Source organism: Lithobates pipiens, unplaced genomic scaffold (genome assembly GCF_037356315.1).
Source record: "Lithobates pipiens isolate NorthernLeopardFrog02 unplaced genomic scaffold, aLitPip1_a1.2 Scaffold_28, whole genome shotgun sequence".
NCBI lineage: Eukaryota > Metazoa > Chordata > Amphibia > Anura > Ranidae > Lithobates > Lithobates pipiens.
The window spans coordinates 164380127-164394178 of record NW_027507789.1 but is presented as its reverse complement, the minus strand read 5'-3'; the positions used below and the strand labels follow the sequence as shown (position 1 = coordinate 164394178).

The 14052-nt window shown below is 42.8% G+C and overlaps 1 protein-coding gene across 3 annotated transcripts in view; it reads right to left on the bottom strand.

The window, feature by feature from the left end:
* THRA (thyroid hormone receptor alpha) overlaps positions 1-14052 on the bottom strand; it is a 346141-nt gene that overhangs the window by 43002 nt on the left and 289087 nt on the right. For all 3 annotated transcript variants that reach the window (XM_077459824.1, XM_077459826.1, XM_077459825.1), the window contains exons 6-7: positions 11715-11862; positions 9115-9320 (exon numbers count right to left, since the gene is read on the bottom strand). In XM_077459824.1, the coding sequence (XP_077315950.1) occupies positions 9115-9320; positions 11715-11862 (354 nt within the window). The remainder of the gene's footprint in view (positions 1-9114; positions 9321-11714; positions 11863-14052) is intronic.

The following is a 14052-nucleotide window of genomic DNA, read 5'->3' as shown; positions in this document are numbered from 1 at the left end:
GACTGCTGCAGTATAGGGCAGCGGTCAGCAGTAGTGCACGGCAACCCTATGTATTGTGGACCGATAGCGGTCCTTACAGAACAGCAGACTGTAACGCACTCAGGCCTATGTACCGTAGCACCCTATACCAAGTTACCAGTCCTTATAAGAACTTTTGTGGACCAAGCAGGTTGTGTGTTAGTGATTAGCAGACTGTACGTCAGTCCCTATACCAATGAAGGACTGCTGCAGTATAGGGCAGCGGTCAGCAGTAGTGCACGGCAACCCTATGTATTGTGGACCGATAGCGGTCCTTACAGAACAGCAGACTGTAACGCACTCAGGCCTATGTACCGTAGCACCCTATACCAAGTTACCAGTCCTTATAAGAACTTTTGTGGACCAAGCAGGTTGTGTGTTAGTGATTAGCAGACTGTACGTCAGTCCCTATACCAATGAAGGACTGCTGCAGTATAGGGCAGCGGTCAGCAGTAGTGCACGGCAACCCTATGTATTGTGGACCGATAGCGGTCCTTACAGAACAGCAGACTGTACTGCACTCAGGCCTATGTACCGTAGCACCCTATACCAAGTTACCAGTCCTTATAAAAACTTTTGTGGACCAAGCAGGTTGTGTGTTAGTGTTTAGCAGACTGTGCGTCAGTCCCTATACCGCTGAAGGACTGCTGCAGTATAGGGCAGCGGTCAGCAGTAGTGCACGGCAACCCTATGTATTGTGGACCGATAGCGGTCCTTACAGAACAGCAGACTGTAACGCACTCAGGCCTATGTACCGTAGCACCCTATACCAAGTTACCAGTCCTTATAAGAACTTTTGTGGACCAAGCAGGTTGTGTGTTAGTGATTAGCAGACTGTACGTCAGTCCCTATACCAATGAAGGACTGCTGCAGTATAGGGCAGCGGTCAGCAGTAGTGCACGGCAACCCTATGTATTGTGGACCGATAGCGGTCCTTACAGAACAGCAGACTGTACTGCACTCAGGCCTATGTACCGTAGCACCCTATACCAAGTTACCAGTCCTTATAAGAACTTTTGTGGACCAAGCAGGTTGTGTGTTAGTGATTAGCAGACTGTACGTCAGTCCCTATACCAATGAAGGACTGCTGCAGTATAGGGCAGCGGTCAGCAGTAGTGCACGGCAACCCTATGTATTGTGGACCGATAGCGGTCCTTACAGAACAGCAGACTGTACTGCACTCAGGCCTATGTACCGTAGCACCCTATACCAAGTTACCAGTCCTTATAAGAACTTTTGTGGACCAAGCAGGTTGTGTATTAGTGTTTAGCAGACTGTGCGTCAGTCCCTATACCGCTGAAGGACTGCTGCAGTATAGGGCAGCGGTCAGCAGTAGTGCACGGCAACCCTATGTATTGTGGACCGATAGCGGTCCTTACAGAACAGCAGACTGTACCGCACCCAAGCCTATGTACCGTAGCACCCTAGACAGACCAAGTTACCAGTCCTGATAAAGAGCTTTGTGGAACAAGTGAGTTGTGAATGATTAGCAGACTGCAGCAGAAGGGCAGCAGTCAAGTATAATATTCTTTCTATATTTGGAAGAAAGAATATTATACGTGTACAAGCCTATTACCGTACCACTGATACCAGTCCTGAAAAGAACCTTTGTGGAACTAATAGTAACAGCAAGTCTTTAAAATTATCCTCACTGCCTGACACACTGCTTCCTGCCTGTCCCTATACAAATTGGCAAAAAAGAGTAGGCTGGAACGATTAGCTGGAACAGCTCTTTTGTGGACCTGATAGTAACAGCTAATGATGATGATGATGATGATGATGAAGAAAGACTAATCTGGCTGAGCTGTCCCTAAAATAGCAGCATACAGCGCTCTGTCCCTTTATCTAAACTGACAAAAGAAACTCAGGCTGCTGACCTAACACCTATACCAGTCCTGAAAAGAACTTTTGTGTACCAAATAGCTAGCGTTTTCTCTGTCCCTACTCCACACAGGATCCTTTCCCTACAGTGACAGAAGAAAGAATGTAAAATGGCCACCGGATCGGGTGTATTTATAGGTTAGGGGGAATGTCCAAGTGTCCATGAGCTGTCATGTCTCAATTGGTTGTCCTGTAACACATGATAAACGTGTCACGAAAGGTTAAAGTTCTTGTATACATTAAACACGTAAGTCCGCCGGGGCGAACGACGGAAAAAGGCGTTCGAACCCGCGGACGGCGAAAGTCGGAAATTCGCCGCGAAACGACCGCCGGGCGAACCGTTCGGCCATCACTAGTGGCCAAGACCATACAGCGGTTTAACAGGACAGGTTCCACTCAGAACAGGCCTCGCCATGGTCGACCAAAGAAGTTTAGTGCACGTGCTTGGCCTCAAATCCAGAGGTTGTCTTTGGGAAATAGACATATAGAGGTTGAAGGGGTGGGGGGTCAGTCTGTCAGTGCTCAGACCATACGCCGCACACTGCAACAAATTGGTCTACATGGCTGTCCTCCCAGATGGAAGCCTCTTCAAAAGATGCTGCACAAGAAAGCCCCTGCAAATAGTTTGCTGAAGACAAGAAGACTAGCAGACTAAGGACATGGATTACTGGAACCATGTCCTGTGGTCCAACGAGACCAAGATAAACTTATTTGGTTCAGATGGTGTCAAGCGTGTGTGGCAGCAACCAGGTGAGGAGTACAAAGACAAGTGTGTCTTGCCTACAGTCAAGCATGGTGGTTGGAGTGTCATGGTTTGGGGCTGCATGAGTGCTTCCGGCACTGGGGAGCTACAGTTCATTGAGGGAACCATGAATGCCAACATGTACTGTGACATACTGAAGCAGAGCATGATCCCCTCCCTTCGGAGACTGGGTCGCAGGGCAGTATTCCAGCATAACGACCCCAAATACACCGCCAAGACAACCACTGCCTTGCTGAAGAAGCTGAGGGTAAAGGTGATGGACTGGCCAAGCAGGTCTGTAGACCTAAACCCTATTGAGCATCTGTGGGGCATCCTCAAACAGAAGGTGGAGGAGCGCAAGGTTTCTAACATCCACCAGCTCCGTGATGTCGTCATGGAGGAGTGGAAGAGGACTCCAGTGGCAACCTGTGAAGCTCTGGTGAACTCCATGCCTAAGAGGGTTAAGGCAGTGCTGGAAAATAATGGTGGCCACACAAAATATTGAATCTTTGGGTCCAATTTGGACATTTTCACTTAGGGGTGTACTCACTTTTGTTGCCAGCGGTTTAGACATTAATGGCTGTGTATTTACACTGTTATACAAGCTGTACACTCACTACATTGGAGCAAAGTGTAATTTCTTCAGTGTTGTCACATGAAAAGATATAATAACATATTTACAAAAATGTGAGGGGTGTGCTCACTTTTGTGAGATACTGTGTATATGACTACAAATAGAGCTTTCTTTTGGTGGTATTTGTGGGTTTTCTTTTTTGTGCTATAAGCAAAAAAAGACCGACAATTTTGAAAAAAAAAACGTAATTTTTTACTTTCTGCTAAAAAACATACTAAAACATACTAGAGCTGAACAATTCTGGCTAAAATGAGAATCACAATTTTTTTGCTTAAAATAAAGATCACGATTCTCTCACAATTCTTGCATCGTAACATCATCTTTCGCATTATAAAAAATAAATTGGGCTAACTTTTATGGCTTAGTTATTTTTTTAATTGATTAAAGTGTATTTTTTCCAAAAATATTGCGTTTGAAAGACTGCTGCGCAAATACAGTGCGACATAAAATATTGCAACAGCACCCATTTTATTCTCTAGGGACTCTGCTAAAAAATATATATATGATGTTTAAGGGTTACAAGTAATTTTCTAGCACAAAATACTGATTTAACTTGTAAGCAGCAAATGTCAGAAAAAAGGTTTAGTCTTTAAGTGGTTAAACTGACCTCCTCTACAGACCGAAGTTCATTCCTTTGATCTGAAAGAATGAAATGTTCTACCTGATATCTGTTACTTATTGACATGAACATTATGGGATATATTTATGGATTTTTAAAAATGTTTTATACTAGTAATGGCGGCAGGACTGCGAAATTGCGGCAAATTGGACATTAACTGACATTTTGCGTGACCTTAATACTGTGATTAGTGCTAAAAATATGCTCTGTCAATGTACTAATAACAGTGGCTGGAATGGGGTTAAACATCTAGGAGGATCAAAGGGTTAACTGTGTGTCTAGCCAGTGTTTTTGTGTACTGTATGTTCTGCTTTTTCTAGGGGGTGAGATTTGCAGGAACACATAATCCATCCCCTTCCCCTGTCAGAACTGAGATATGCCTTGTTTACATAGGTATATCTCAGTTCTGTGTGTATTACCGACGATCGTTGTGTGCCAGCGGACACCCAGTGCCCAGTAACTGCAGATCGGCTTCTACTGCGAATAGTTGAAGAATCATGTAATTATATGTAATTCTGCACAGGAGTAAACAGCAAAACTGCTATGGTGTGATTGATTTCCCTAAAGGCAGCAATGACGTAGCACTGGTCACACAGATGCCCCTTGGGAAGGCAATGTCTCCACTGCTTTGAGGGAAATCTTGTACCCGCATGCCTTGCTGGTAAATAAAATAAAAAAATTCTCCCTGAGATCTGGGGGGTCTTTTTTATTGCAACACATGCATGAAGCGTCGTGCAGCACATGACAATGCTTGTGTTTTCCCCAGTACGCACATGATGCTGTATTTTATAGCATTACTGCCAATGTATGTGGTAACACTGGTACTAAATGCAGCACTGGTATCTGAAATCATACACCTGCAAGTACTAATGTCTTGTGCTCTATGGCATGAGATCAAGAAGTTCATCCACAGCTGCTGTGTTCATATTATACTCTGTACAGAATATAGCAGTGTTATTTATTATTGACATGCCCTTTTCTACTCTATTTTCTACTATCTGAATGTTTAAAAGGAATTGCAGTAATACAAAAAAAAGGTTACAATAAGATAGGAGTCCCAGCTTATCTTTTGCATCAATGTCCTGTGTCTTTACCATAAACTATTGCCATTGGCTGTTTGTACTGATCTCTAGAACATGCATGTTTGCCCAAAAGACCACCTTATATGTTTTTAAGCAGTACAACCTTCTGATTCCTATGTGTGAGCACTACTGTATTCCTATAACTGTGACTGAATGTAATATTTCTTTCTGATATTTGTGTGTCTGCAAGCAGCGCTGGCATCTGACATTGATGTCTCAGCCTACAGTAAGCAGTATTGCCTTCTGTTACTCATCTGTCTGCAAACACAACTACCTTCTGACATATGTTTGCATGCAACAGTGGCGTGTGTGTCCATATTACTTGCAAACAATACAGTACTTTCATTCCAACACAGATACTAATCTATAAATACAATCCATTATTTCATTGCACAATTCTCTCTCTCACAAACAAATATTCTGTTGGACACAGAAGAAAATTCTTGTTAAATTAGTGCAGCTCACCAACTACATGATGGACTAGAATTGCATGTACAATGCACATCTTGGGGCTTTAATGGTACAACAACTCGCCTTATTGACCGGTAGGGCTGGGACTGCAGAAACCATAAACCAGTTTGGATGATAATGATTCTGCGGCTGACAGTACCAGTAGACAGGTTCTATGCACTGAGAACCCTGAACATAAGTAAACCTGCCACCATAGCACCTCACCTATGAAAGGTTGTCCATGACAACCACCCTAATTCTTCATTTCATCTTCTAATCACCACATACAGCAGAAAGTGAGAAGCTGATTGGCTGCTACAGGCAGAGAAGCATTCATGCATTAGGCCCAAATGGCCCTCCATTGAAGTTAAAGAACTACAGTTCCCATGATGCAAAGTGTGAGGGGACCAAGGTGTAAGCTGTAGGCTGACTTGTAACATCCTTGTCACTTCACACACACTGCAGAAGACTATGTGCATTTGCCAGAGGGTGAAAGAGTGAAGGGGGGGCGTTAACAGATGCAGTTTGCTCTCCCGAAGAGGTCGCAGCCTCTCCATCTGCACGGGATGTTTGCTTAAGGAAATCAGAGATTCTCGTCTGTATCCTGCCATGCACACAGATCGAAATCTGCAACACCAAGTTATGGTGTTTACTTCAAGCCTGTCCCTATGGAAAGGGGAGGGTTAAATGCAGGTGTATGTAGAAAGAACAAACACACCAGCACAATTTGTATACATTTAAGAATTGGGACGCATCGCCCTATTTACTGCACCCAATTATTTAAGAACAAGTCATAGTCTTTTTTGATTATAAACTTACACTATGAGGACACAAATATGGGAATTGCCACTGCTGACTTCAGTCCCAAGCTTGTCATCCTGACCCGAGACAATTTACCACATGGGCCAATGACCTGTTACATGAATGCAGCCAACGTTACATACGAACAATCTGAACCCTCACCCTGTATTTATTTTCAAGGTTCGTAACACCAGAATTAGGGTCACTTGGAGCGTGCACAATAAACTGTTCAGCAGTAGAGTTGCTCATGGTTCTGTCTTAAGTTTCCCTTTAAAATGTAACTGAACTTAAAAGGAAAACTTTGCTATGTTACAGGAGAAAGGGTCCTTTCACCGGGGCGGAGCGATCTCCGCTAAGCAGGAAGATGACAGGTCTGTCTCTGCACACTGCGCAGGGACGGACCTGTCACAGCGCCGCTCTCCCCTATGGGAGATCGGGTGACGACGGACCGCAGTGTCCGATGACGGATGGAAAAATAGCTTTTTCCTCCGTCACACTTTTTCAGGTCGGATGTCAGTGGACTTGTCACCACTGACATCCGACGCTCCATAGACCTTCAGGTCCCCCTGAAAAACTGACAGGCGGACCTGAACAGATAGTCCATGTGAAAGGGGCCAAAATGTAAAAATGTGGATTGTGCTTAAAGAGTAACTCCACTTTTGCTGAGAAAAACACCCTCCCCTCTGAGTGATCTAAGTACATTACAAGGATTTTGACAAACTTTGTTGCAGATTGCTACCTTTTGTTATTCTGAAGAAATCCCTGTGTCTGTGCAGAAAGTGAGTCTAATGGGAGTGGTTTCTTAATGATCAACCAACTGCTGCACTTGCAAAGCTCTAATGAGGAAAATTGTAGGCCTGCATCCCTTTTTAGATGTGATTTCCTATTGGGAGTTACTCACCAAAAATGACATTTTTGTTGCAGGGGATGCCTGAAATCTGACTAGTACTTTAGTGCTAGTTCTAGGAAAATCAGTGAGCCAATTACACAAGCAGGAAATGACATATCGGGGGCTGTTCTGTACAGAACGCCTCCAGGTAGCCATATTGCATTGCATTTCACAGAAAATCACAGAGCTACAGACTGAAAAAGGAAAGGTGTTATTCAATTACAATATGACTTGTGTCGCAATTGTATATGCCATATATATATATATATATATATATATATATATATATATATATATATATATATATATATATATATATATTTATTTATTTTCTTCCCACGAAAAAGCCCTTTACCCTTTAAAGTAATACCATTAAAAAAATCGACCTTCTGCCTCAAATTTGTCTAAAAGTTAATAGATGAGTTCCTTGTATGTGAGAGTGCCTAGTTACACCTGTACTGTAGATCATAGTTACATAGTTATTAGTAAGGTTAAATAAAGACACCAGTCCATCCAGTTCAACCTGAGTCAGTGTGGATGCGTGCCTACAATTGTTCCTATCCCTGTAAATTGTGTCTCATTAAGATGCTCCTCTATTATATATTACTGATTTAAGATACCCATATAGCCGCGTCAATTGATGCAGTCAAGGAGCCCACAAACCAAGGCCCCCAACCCACATTAATATACTTGGACCAATTTTGGACAGAAGCCAATTAACCTAACAGCATGTCTTTGGAGTGTGGGAGGAAACAGGAGTACCCGGAGGAAACCCACTCAGGCACAGGGAGAATATGCAAACTGCAGGCAGGTAGTGTCATGGTTGGGATATCTACAGTGTAAGATCAATGGCACTGCCACATCTGACTGATGTGCTGTTGATACTGTCCTGCCCAGTGCTGCTCTTCCTGGAGGTTCTGACATGAGGAAGCAAAAGCCCTACCCTACCAAGATTTTACACAGACAAGGTGCAGAGCATGGCACCTGTTGTTAGGCAGCACATACATCATTTGTTGAATGAAAAAAAAAATGATCCCATTCCCCCATCCACACATTCGATGTGGATGGGGAATCCTCCCGCTGTGCTATTGTGTTCTGACGACGGGGAATCCTTCCCCACTCTCAGAATACAAAGATCAGCGCCGCTAGCTAAAACTGGTGGCATTGATCGATCAAGAAAAACAAACTGGATGTACAGAAGTAAATTGGAAGATTTGCTTGTGTACAACCAGGGTATCCATACATGGATCAATGTTCGGCTGGCCCCTACTGAACTTCGATCCATGTATGGCTGGATTAAGTCAGTCATGTAGAAATATTACTTACAAGGGGACCATAGGCAATACTCGTTAGAAGTCCTCCGCCTCATTTATATAGTTACATAGTTTGTAAGGTTGAATAAAGACACCAGTCCATCCAGTTCAACCTGAGTGAGTGTGGGTGCGTGTCTACAATTATCCCTATTTAATGCACCCATATATATCGCTGTCAATTTATGCAGCATTCCACACATACATCGCACACTCACATTGGTCCCTACCCTAAAGGAGCCCACAATCCAAGGTCCCCAACTCATATTCATATACTAGGGCCAATTTTGGACAGAAGCCAATTAACCTACCAGCATATGTTTGGATTGTGGGAGGAAACCGGAGTACCGGAAGGAAACCCACGCAGGCACAGGGAGAACATGCAAACTCCAGGCAGGTAGTGTCGTGGTTGGGATTCGAACCAGCGACCCTTTTTACTGCGAGGTGAGAGTGCTACCCACTACATGGGCACAGCTATATGGGCACAGCTTCTGTTAAGACCTGGTAGAAAGCAGCCAGCAATTCCAACACAAACTTAACAGAGGGTGTTTTTGGATTTTGAATAAGAAGCTAACACTCTATCTTTATTATCTATGTGATAAAAGATGATAAAGATCCAAACTTTAAGGATTGTGTGGTGTAGGCAATGTAGAAACAATACTTCATTATTTTGAGAATTATGTCTCACCAAGAACTTCCTGCGTTGCTTCCAGTGGCTGCCCTGTGCATTGGTGCTTCGGTGAGCTTCTGTCACTATGCGGATCAACTCCCACTCCTCGCTGCTTGGCTCAGGACGCTGCTGCAGAGTCTTGATCATCTCCTCCTTCCGACGCCGTTCCCGATTTTCCTCAATCAGCTTCCGCTTGGCTACCCGCTTGGAATCATCCAGGACAACTGTGGGGGAAGGAGAGAGAAGAGTGAGAGTAATAAAAGCGAGGGAAACAAGAACATTGACAGTTTCCATGCCAGCATAGGAACTGTTGTGCAATCTGGATGATTCCAACAGAAACGGCGACAATACGGAAATGCAGGGAGACACGAGTACTGACTACTAGAAGGATGACTGTATGGGGAAAAGATGATGGAAGCTTTATCCTTCATTTCACTTGTTGTATTGTCCGGTGGATGTAAATTTTGGATGAAAAGGTTATCTTCCAAGGGTTTGGTCAATCATAAAGCAAAACTGATAGCTGTCTTGTTTAGGTAACCTTAGAATGTTTGCCATATGCCTTGTGGGATATTGTTAGGCTAGGAACCTCTAGTGTGCAAGGTATCAATTTTAGGCTAAAAATGTACTACTGCAGAATTTAGGTGCTTTCAGGATGATCAGTGTGTACCTGCAGCAACCTGCTAGAGAGTGGCGGTGCATATATTAGGGGGCCTCTGTCACACCACGCCTGAATTACAAGGGCAGGGGTATTTTTTTGAAGCACTTGATTACAGCCATAGGCTCTAATGGGCTTCAAAAAAGGTGGACTCAGAGCGCACAGCATTGAGCTCAGAGCCCACCCAGGTGTGTTAGAAAAGCGAATGAATATTTGCTTTTCTAACACTGAACCGCATCTCAGCCAATCAGGAGGCACGGGTCTGTTGGACGCCTAGCAGAAGGAAGAAGAGACAAATGGACCCGCTGCTCATCCCACAGCTTGCCGCCGTCACCCTCTGCCTGATCCCCCACCAAGATGGGGTAAGTGGCAGGCAGCCAGCAAACCCTAGGCTGGGCGAGACTGCTGGGGCAGTCATCGCTTTCTGGTAAGCAGGTTATTCATATACTTTGGGTGGCAATTTGAATGCACTTTGTTTGCTTTGAAGACTTTGTCACAATTTTCTCTTTGCAAATTTATTTTTGCTCATCTGGATGGACACTGTTATTTAAGAATTTATGGATTTTTCTTTTGATGGGACCTTGCTTTAGTTTTTCTTTTTTCTCTTTTTTCTTTTTTTTCACCTTGGTATTTACAAATCTTTTTATGCATATTCATATTCACATACTTATGAGTTTTAATTAGCGTTGAATCTTTTTTTTGGATATTGCACTTTTATTGGAGTTTCTATAGTGGATTTTTGATGTTAGCAGCTTATTTATTGGTCAATTTCTAAAGGTGTTTTTAGTTAAAACGCAGCGTTAGCCTTAGCCTATTTTCTCCTAAATTGGTGTACATGCACGTAAACGCGTCTCAGCGCTAGTTGCGTTAAGCGCTAAAATGTTAATTCATTTCACTGGTCAAAATAAATGATTATTCTGACCACTGAAATTAATTACCGCCCAAGTGCTTGATGTGCCTAAACGCGTTATACAAGTTTAAACGCGTCTAGCATTTTTTCTACCAAAACTCTTGCTGCCAGGAGGAAAGGAGTCTAGGAGAGTTAGCAAAACGTGCAGTGTGCATGAGCCTATAAGATGTTCTAGATCAATGTTTTTCAACTCCGCTCCTCAGGTACCCCCAACAGGTCATGTTTTCAAGCTCTCAATTATTTTGCACAGATGATTAGATAAGTTTCCTTAGTAATTACCACAGCCGTTTCATCTGGGGAAAATTCTGAAAACATGACCTGTTTGGGGGTACTTGAGGACTGGAGTTGAGAAACATTGTTGCAGATGATACCAAGTGAAAATAAAGGAAAAAATAAATAAACGTCTGAGGATTGATAAACTGTAATATATTATATTTTAGTTTTTTTTGTTGAAAGGATCCTTTCAAGGATCATCCTTTCACATTTCTACCACTTGCCATAAGCAAATATTTAATAAGAATGATTTCAAACTTACCTGTCTATATAAACACTACAATTATGGCTTCCACCCAGCTAGAGGTTTAGCACTGGTAACTACTTGGACAACTAGCATCCAAGCAGAGCAGGCCAATCAGCAATTCTGTTTGAACCATGATCCTCCCCTTTAGCAGAGACTATATTGTTGGCCACCAGAGGGAGCCTCAATTCTGGTCTATTAGCAGCAGGTAGAACAGATTCAAGAATTGTAAGTAACAGCATACAGAAAGCACTTTGAAATCTAAAATAACTGAGTATTGCTTATTGTTTAGAATGGTCTCTGATTATACCAAGGTGGAAGTGGCTTTGTGACTTTAGATATGCTTTAAGGCCAGGTGCTCAGATCTTTTGGAGAATAGGGCATAATAAAAACGAATCTACATTAGGGAAGCTGCCATATGCTATTTCATAGGAGAATGGAGACTGGAGTAAAAGAGTCGGTTATAAAGTATACATGCACCAGTTACCTGCAGACATTTCCCCCCTAATCTAGGTGAATGCTGTATATATACTTACGGTCCATTGCCATGCCCACAGCGATACATTTCTTAAAGCGGCAGAGCTGACACTGATTCCGCGTGATCTTGTCGATGATACAACATCCATCGTACTTGCAGGAGTAGGAGGGGTGCAGGTTCTTCTGGATAGTACGCCGAAAGAAGCCCTGGGCGGAAGGGGAGACAAGCGAGTTATTCCAACATGGTACCTATGCATGAATATAAATGAAAATTGCTGCATATATGGGAACTCATTTGCTTGGTATCCCCTCCCTCCCCCTAAAACTAACCAGAGTAGTCCCCCCACTGTGTCCTTCGAATTCTACATTTCCTATTGACAGAAATATTTCATTTAAAATGTTTCCTGCATCCACCTGCTCTAGAATGCTGGCACTGTGACACAGCTATAAATTACAATGGATCTATTTGGTAAACTGTATTTCATTGGCTGGTCTCCAACCTGCTACGTAATACAGTAACAGTGGGCTGATTATCATCTCATTTCAAAAGGGCCTGCAGGGATTTCTCTTTGGTACTACATGAAGGGCCTCGGCCACAGTTAACTATTCTGTTGCCCAGAACAAAAAAGGTCACATATCACATTATTATTTTCCCAGACACTGTTACTATTTTAGTTGTTTACATTTCTTCTGAATCTCTTCCCTCCCATTCCTGCTGGCATTTCCTGCCCAATACTAATGTTATGTGCATGTGTATGAAAAGGAAGAATTACATTCATCTCTAGAAATTTGCTCCTTTTGAGTTGTATAAGAAGCAGGTTGCCTTCTAAAGCTGTAGTTGGCAAAATGGGATAGTTTAATGGTTCTCTTGGTTTAATGAATGGCCTACTGAATACCTGCTTCAGCTCTGAAAAACTGATACCTTTTAAAAGCTGCAATGAAAATTTAACCCGTGCAATTTGTCCTTTACACCCTATTCACACTTGTGTGACTTGTCATAGGACTTTAGACATCAAAGTCGCATGACAAGTCACACTCCATGTTTTCCAATGATAACCATATATACATGTGCGACTTCAAAGTAGCTCATGAACTACTTTGGTCCAACTTTTTGCAACTTGAGGGCAATAGACTTCAATGATAACCTACAAAAGTTGCATGAAAGTCGTACCTGAACGTTTTTACATGCAACTGTGGGTACAACTTTGCAGAGGGAGAACAACTCAATTCCAAGTCGCACTCCAAGTGTGAATAGAGCATTAATATCCATCTCTAAGATGCAGTTGTCAGAGTTCCACTTTGGTGACTGGCTGACTTCATTGCGTAAAAGCAGTTTATAAAAAGTAAAAAAATGTATATAGATAGAAAATTAAACTACAAATTGTTGAGGTATTTTGTAAAACAGTTTCCAGAAACAACTAAATACAGAAGTAGTCCACAGCTGACTGAAGTTGAAATATAATAAACGAATTCTGAAGTGTAATATCATTATTATCACATTATATTAGATGCTCAATAAAATACATTTCGGAGATTTTATCATAACTGGAGGAGCCAGAATCTGAAGCAGCTGTGCATGGCAACAATGCAGCTTCAATCCTTTATTTTTAAAGCTTAAAGAGGAAGTATACCTCCTCTTTAAAAAAAAAAAAAACACCCTGCAAGACAAAGGCATAAATAATGAGCTAGTTCATGCATAGCATACTGGCTCATTATGAATTCCTTACCTGTGATCGAAGCCACCGAAGCAACCCTCGTTCACCTCCTCCATCACTGACATGTTGACTCAACGTGCCTTCCGGGTATCGCTGCTCCAGCGCTGTGACTGGCCGGAGCAGCGATGATGTCACTCCTGCGCATTGGTGCCGCCACTAACGGCATGATCGCCATTAGAAACGGCATGCTCAGTGCGCCTAATGTCTACGGCGCATCGGTGCTGCTATTCCTGCAAATATCTCCTAAATGTTTTAGGTTTGGGAGATATTTCTTGCACCTACAGATAAGCCTTAATCTAGGCTTACCTGTAGGTTAAAGTGTTTGTAATGGGTTTATAACCACTTTAAAGTGATACTAAAGGTTTTTTTTTTTGTTAAAAACAACAAACATGTTATACTTCCCTTCTTTGTGTAGTATTTTTTTCATAGTGCAGCCCAGATCCTTCTTTTCTTTGGTCCTTCATCAGCGCTCTGGCCCCTCCCTCCTGTTGAGTGCAGCTTTCTAAGGGGGCACCTGGGCCAAGCCGCAGCTATGCGTTTCCATTTTTGACTGATTCACCAACTTTGACAGCAGTGAGCGCCAATGGCTCTTCGCTGCGGAGGTAGATCAAGGCAGCCGAGTCTCTCGTGTGACATTGCTGGATCGGGATGGGCATAGAATGCTTTAAGATAAAAAACCTGC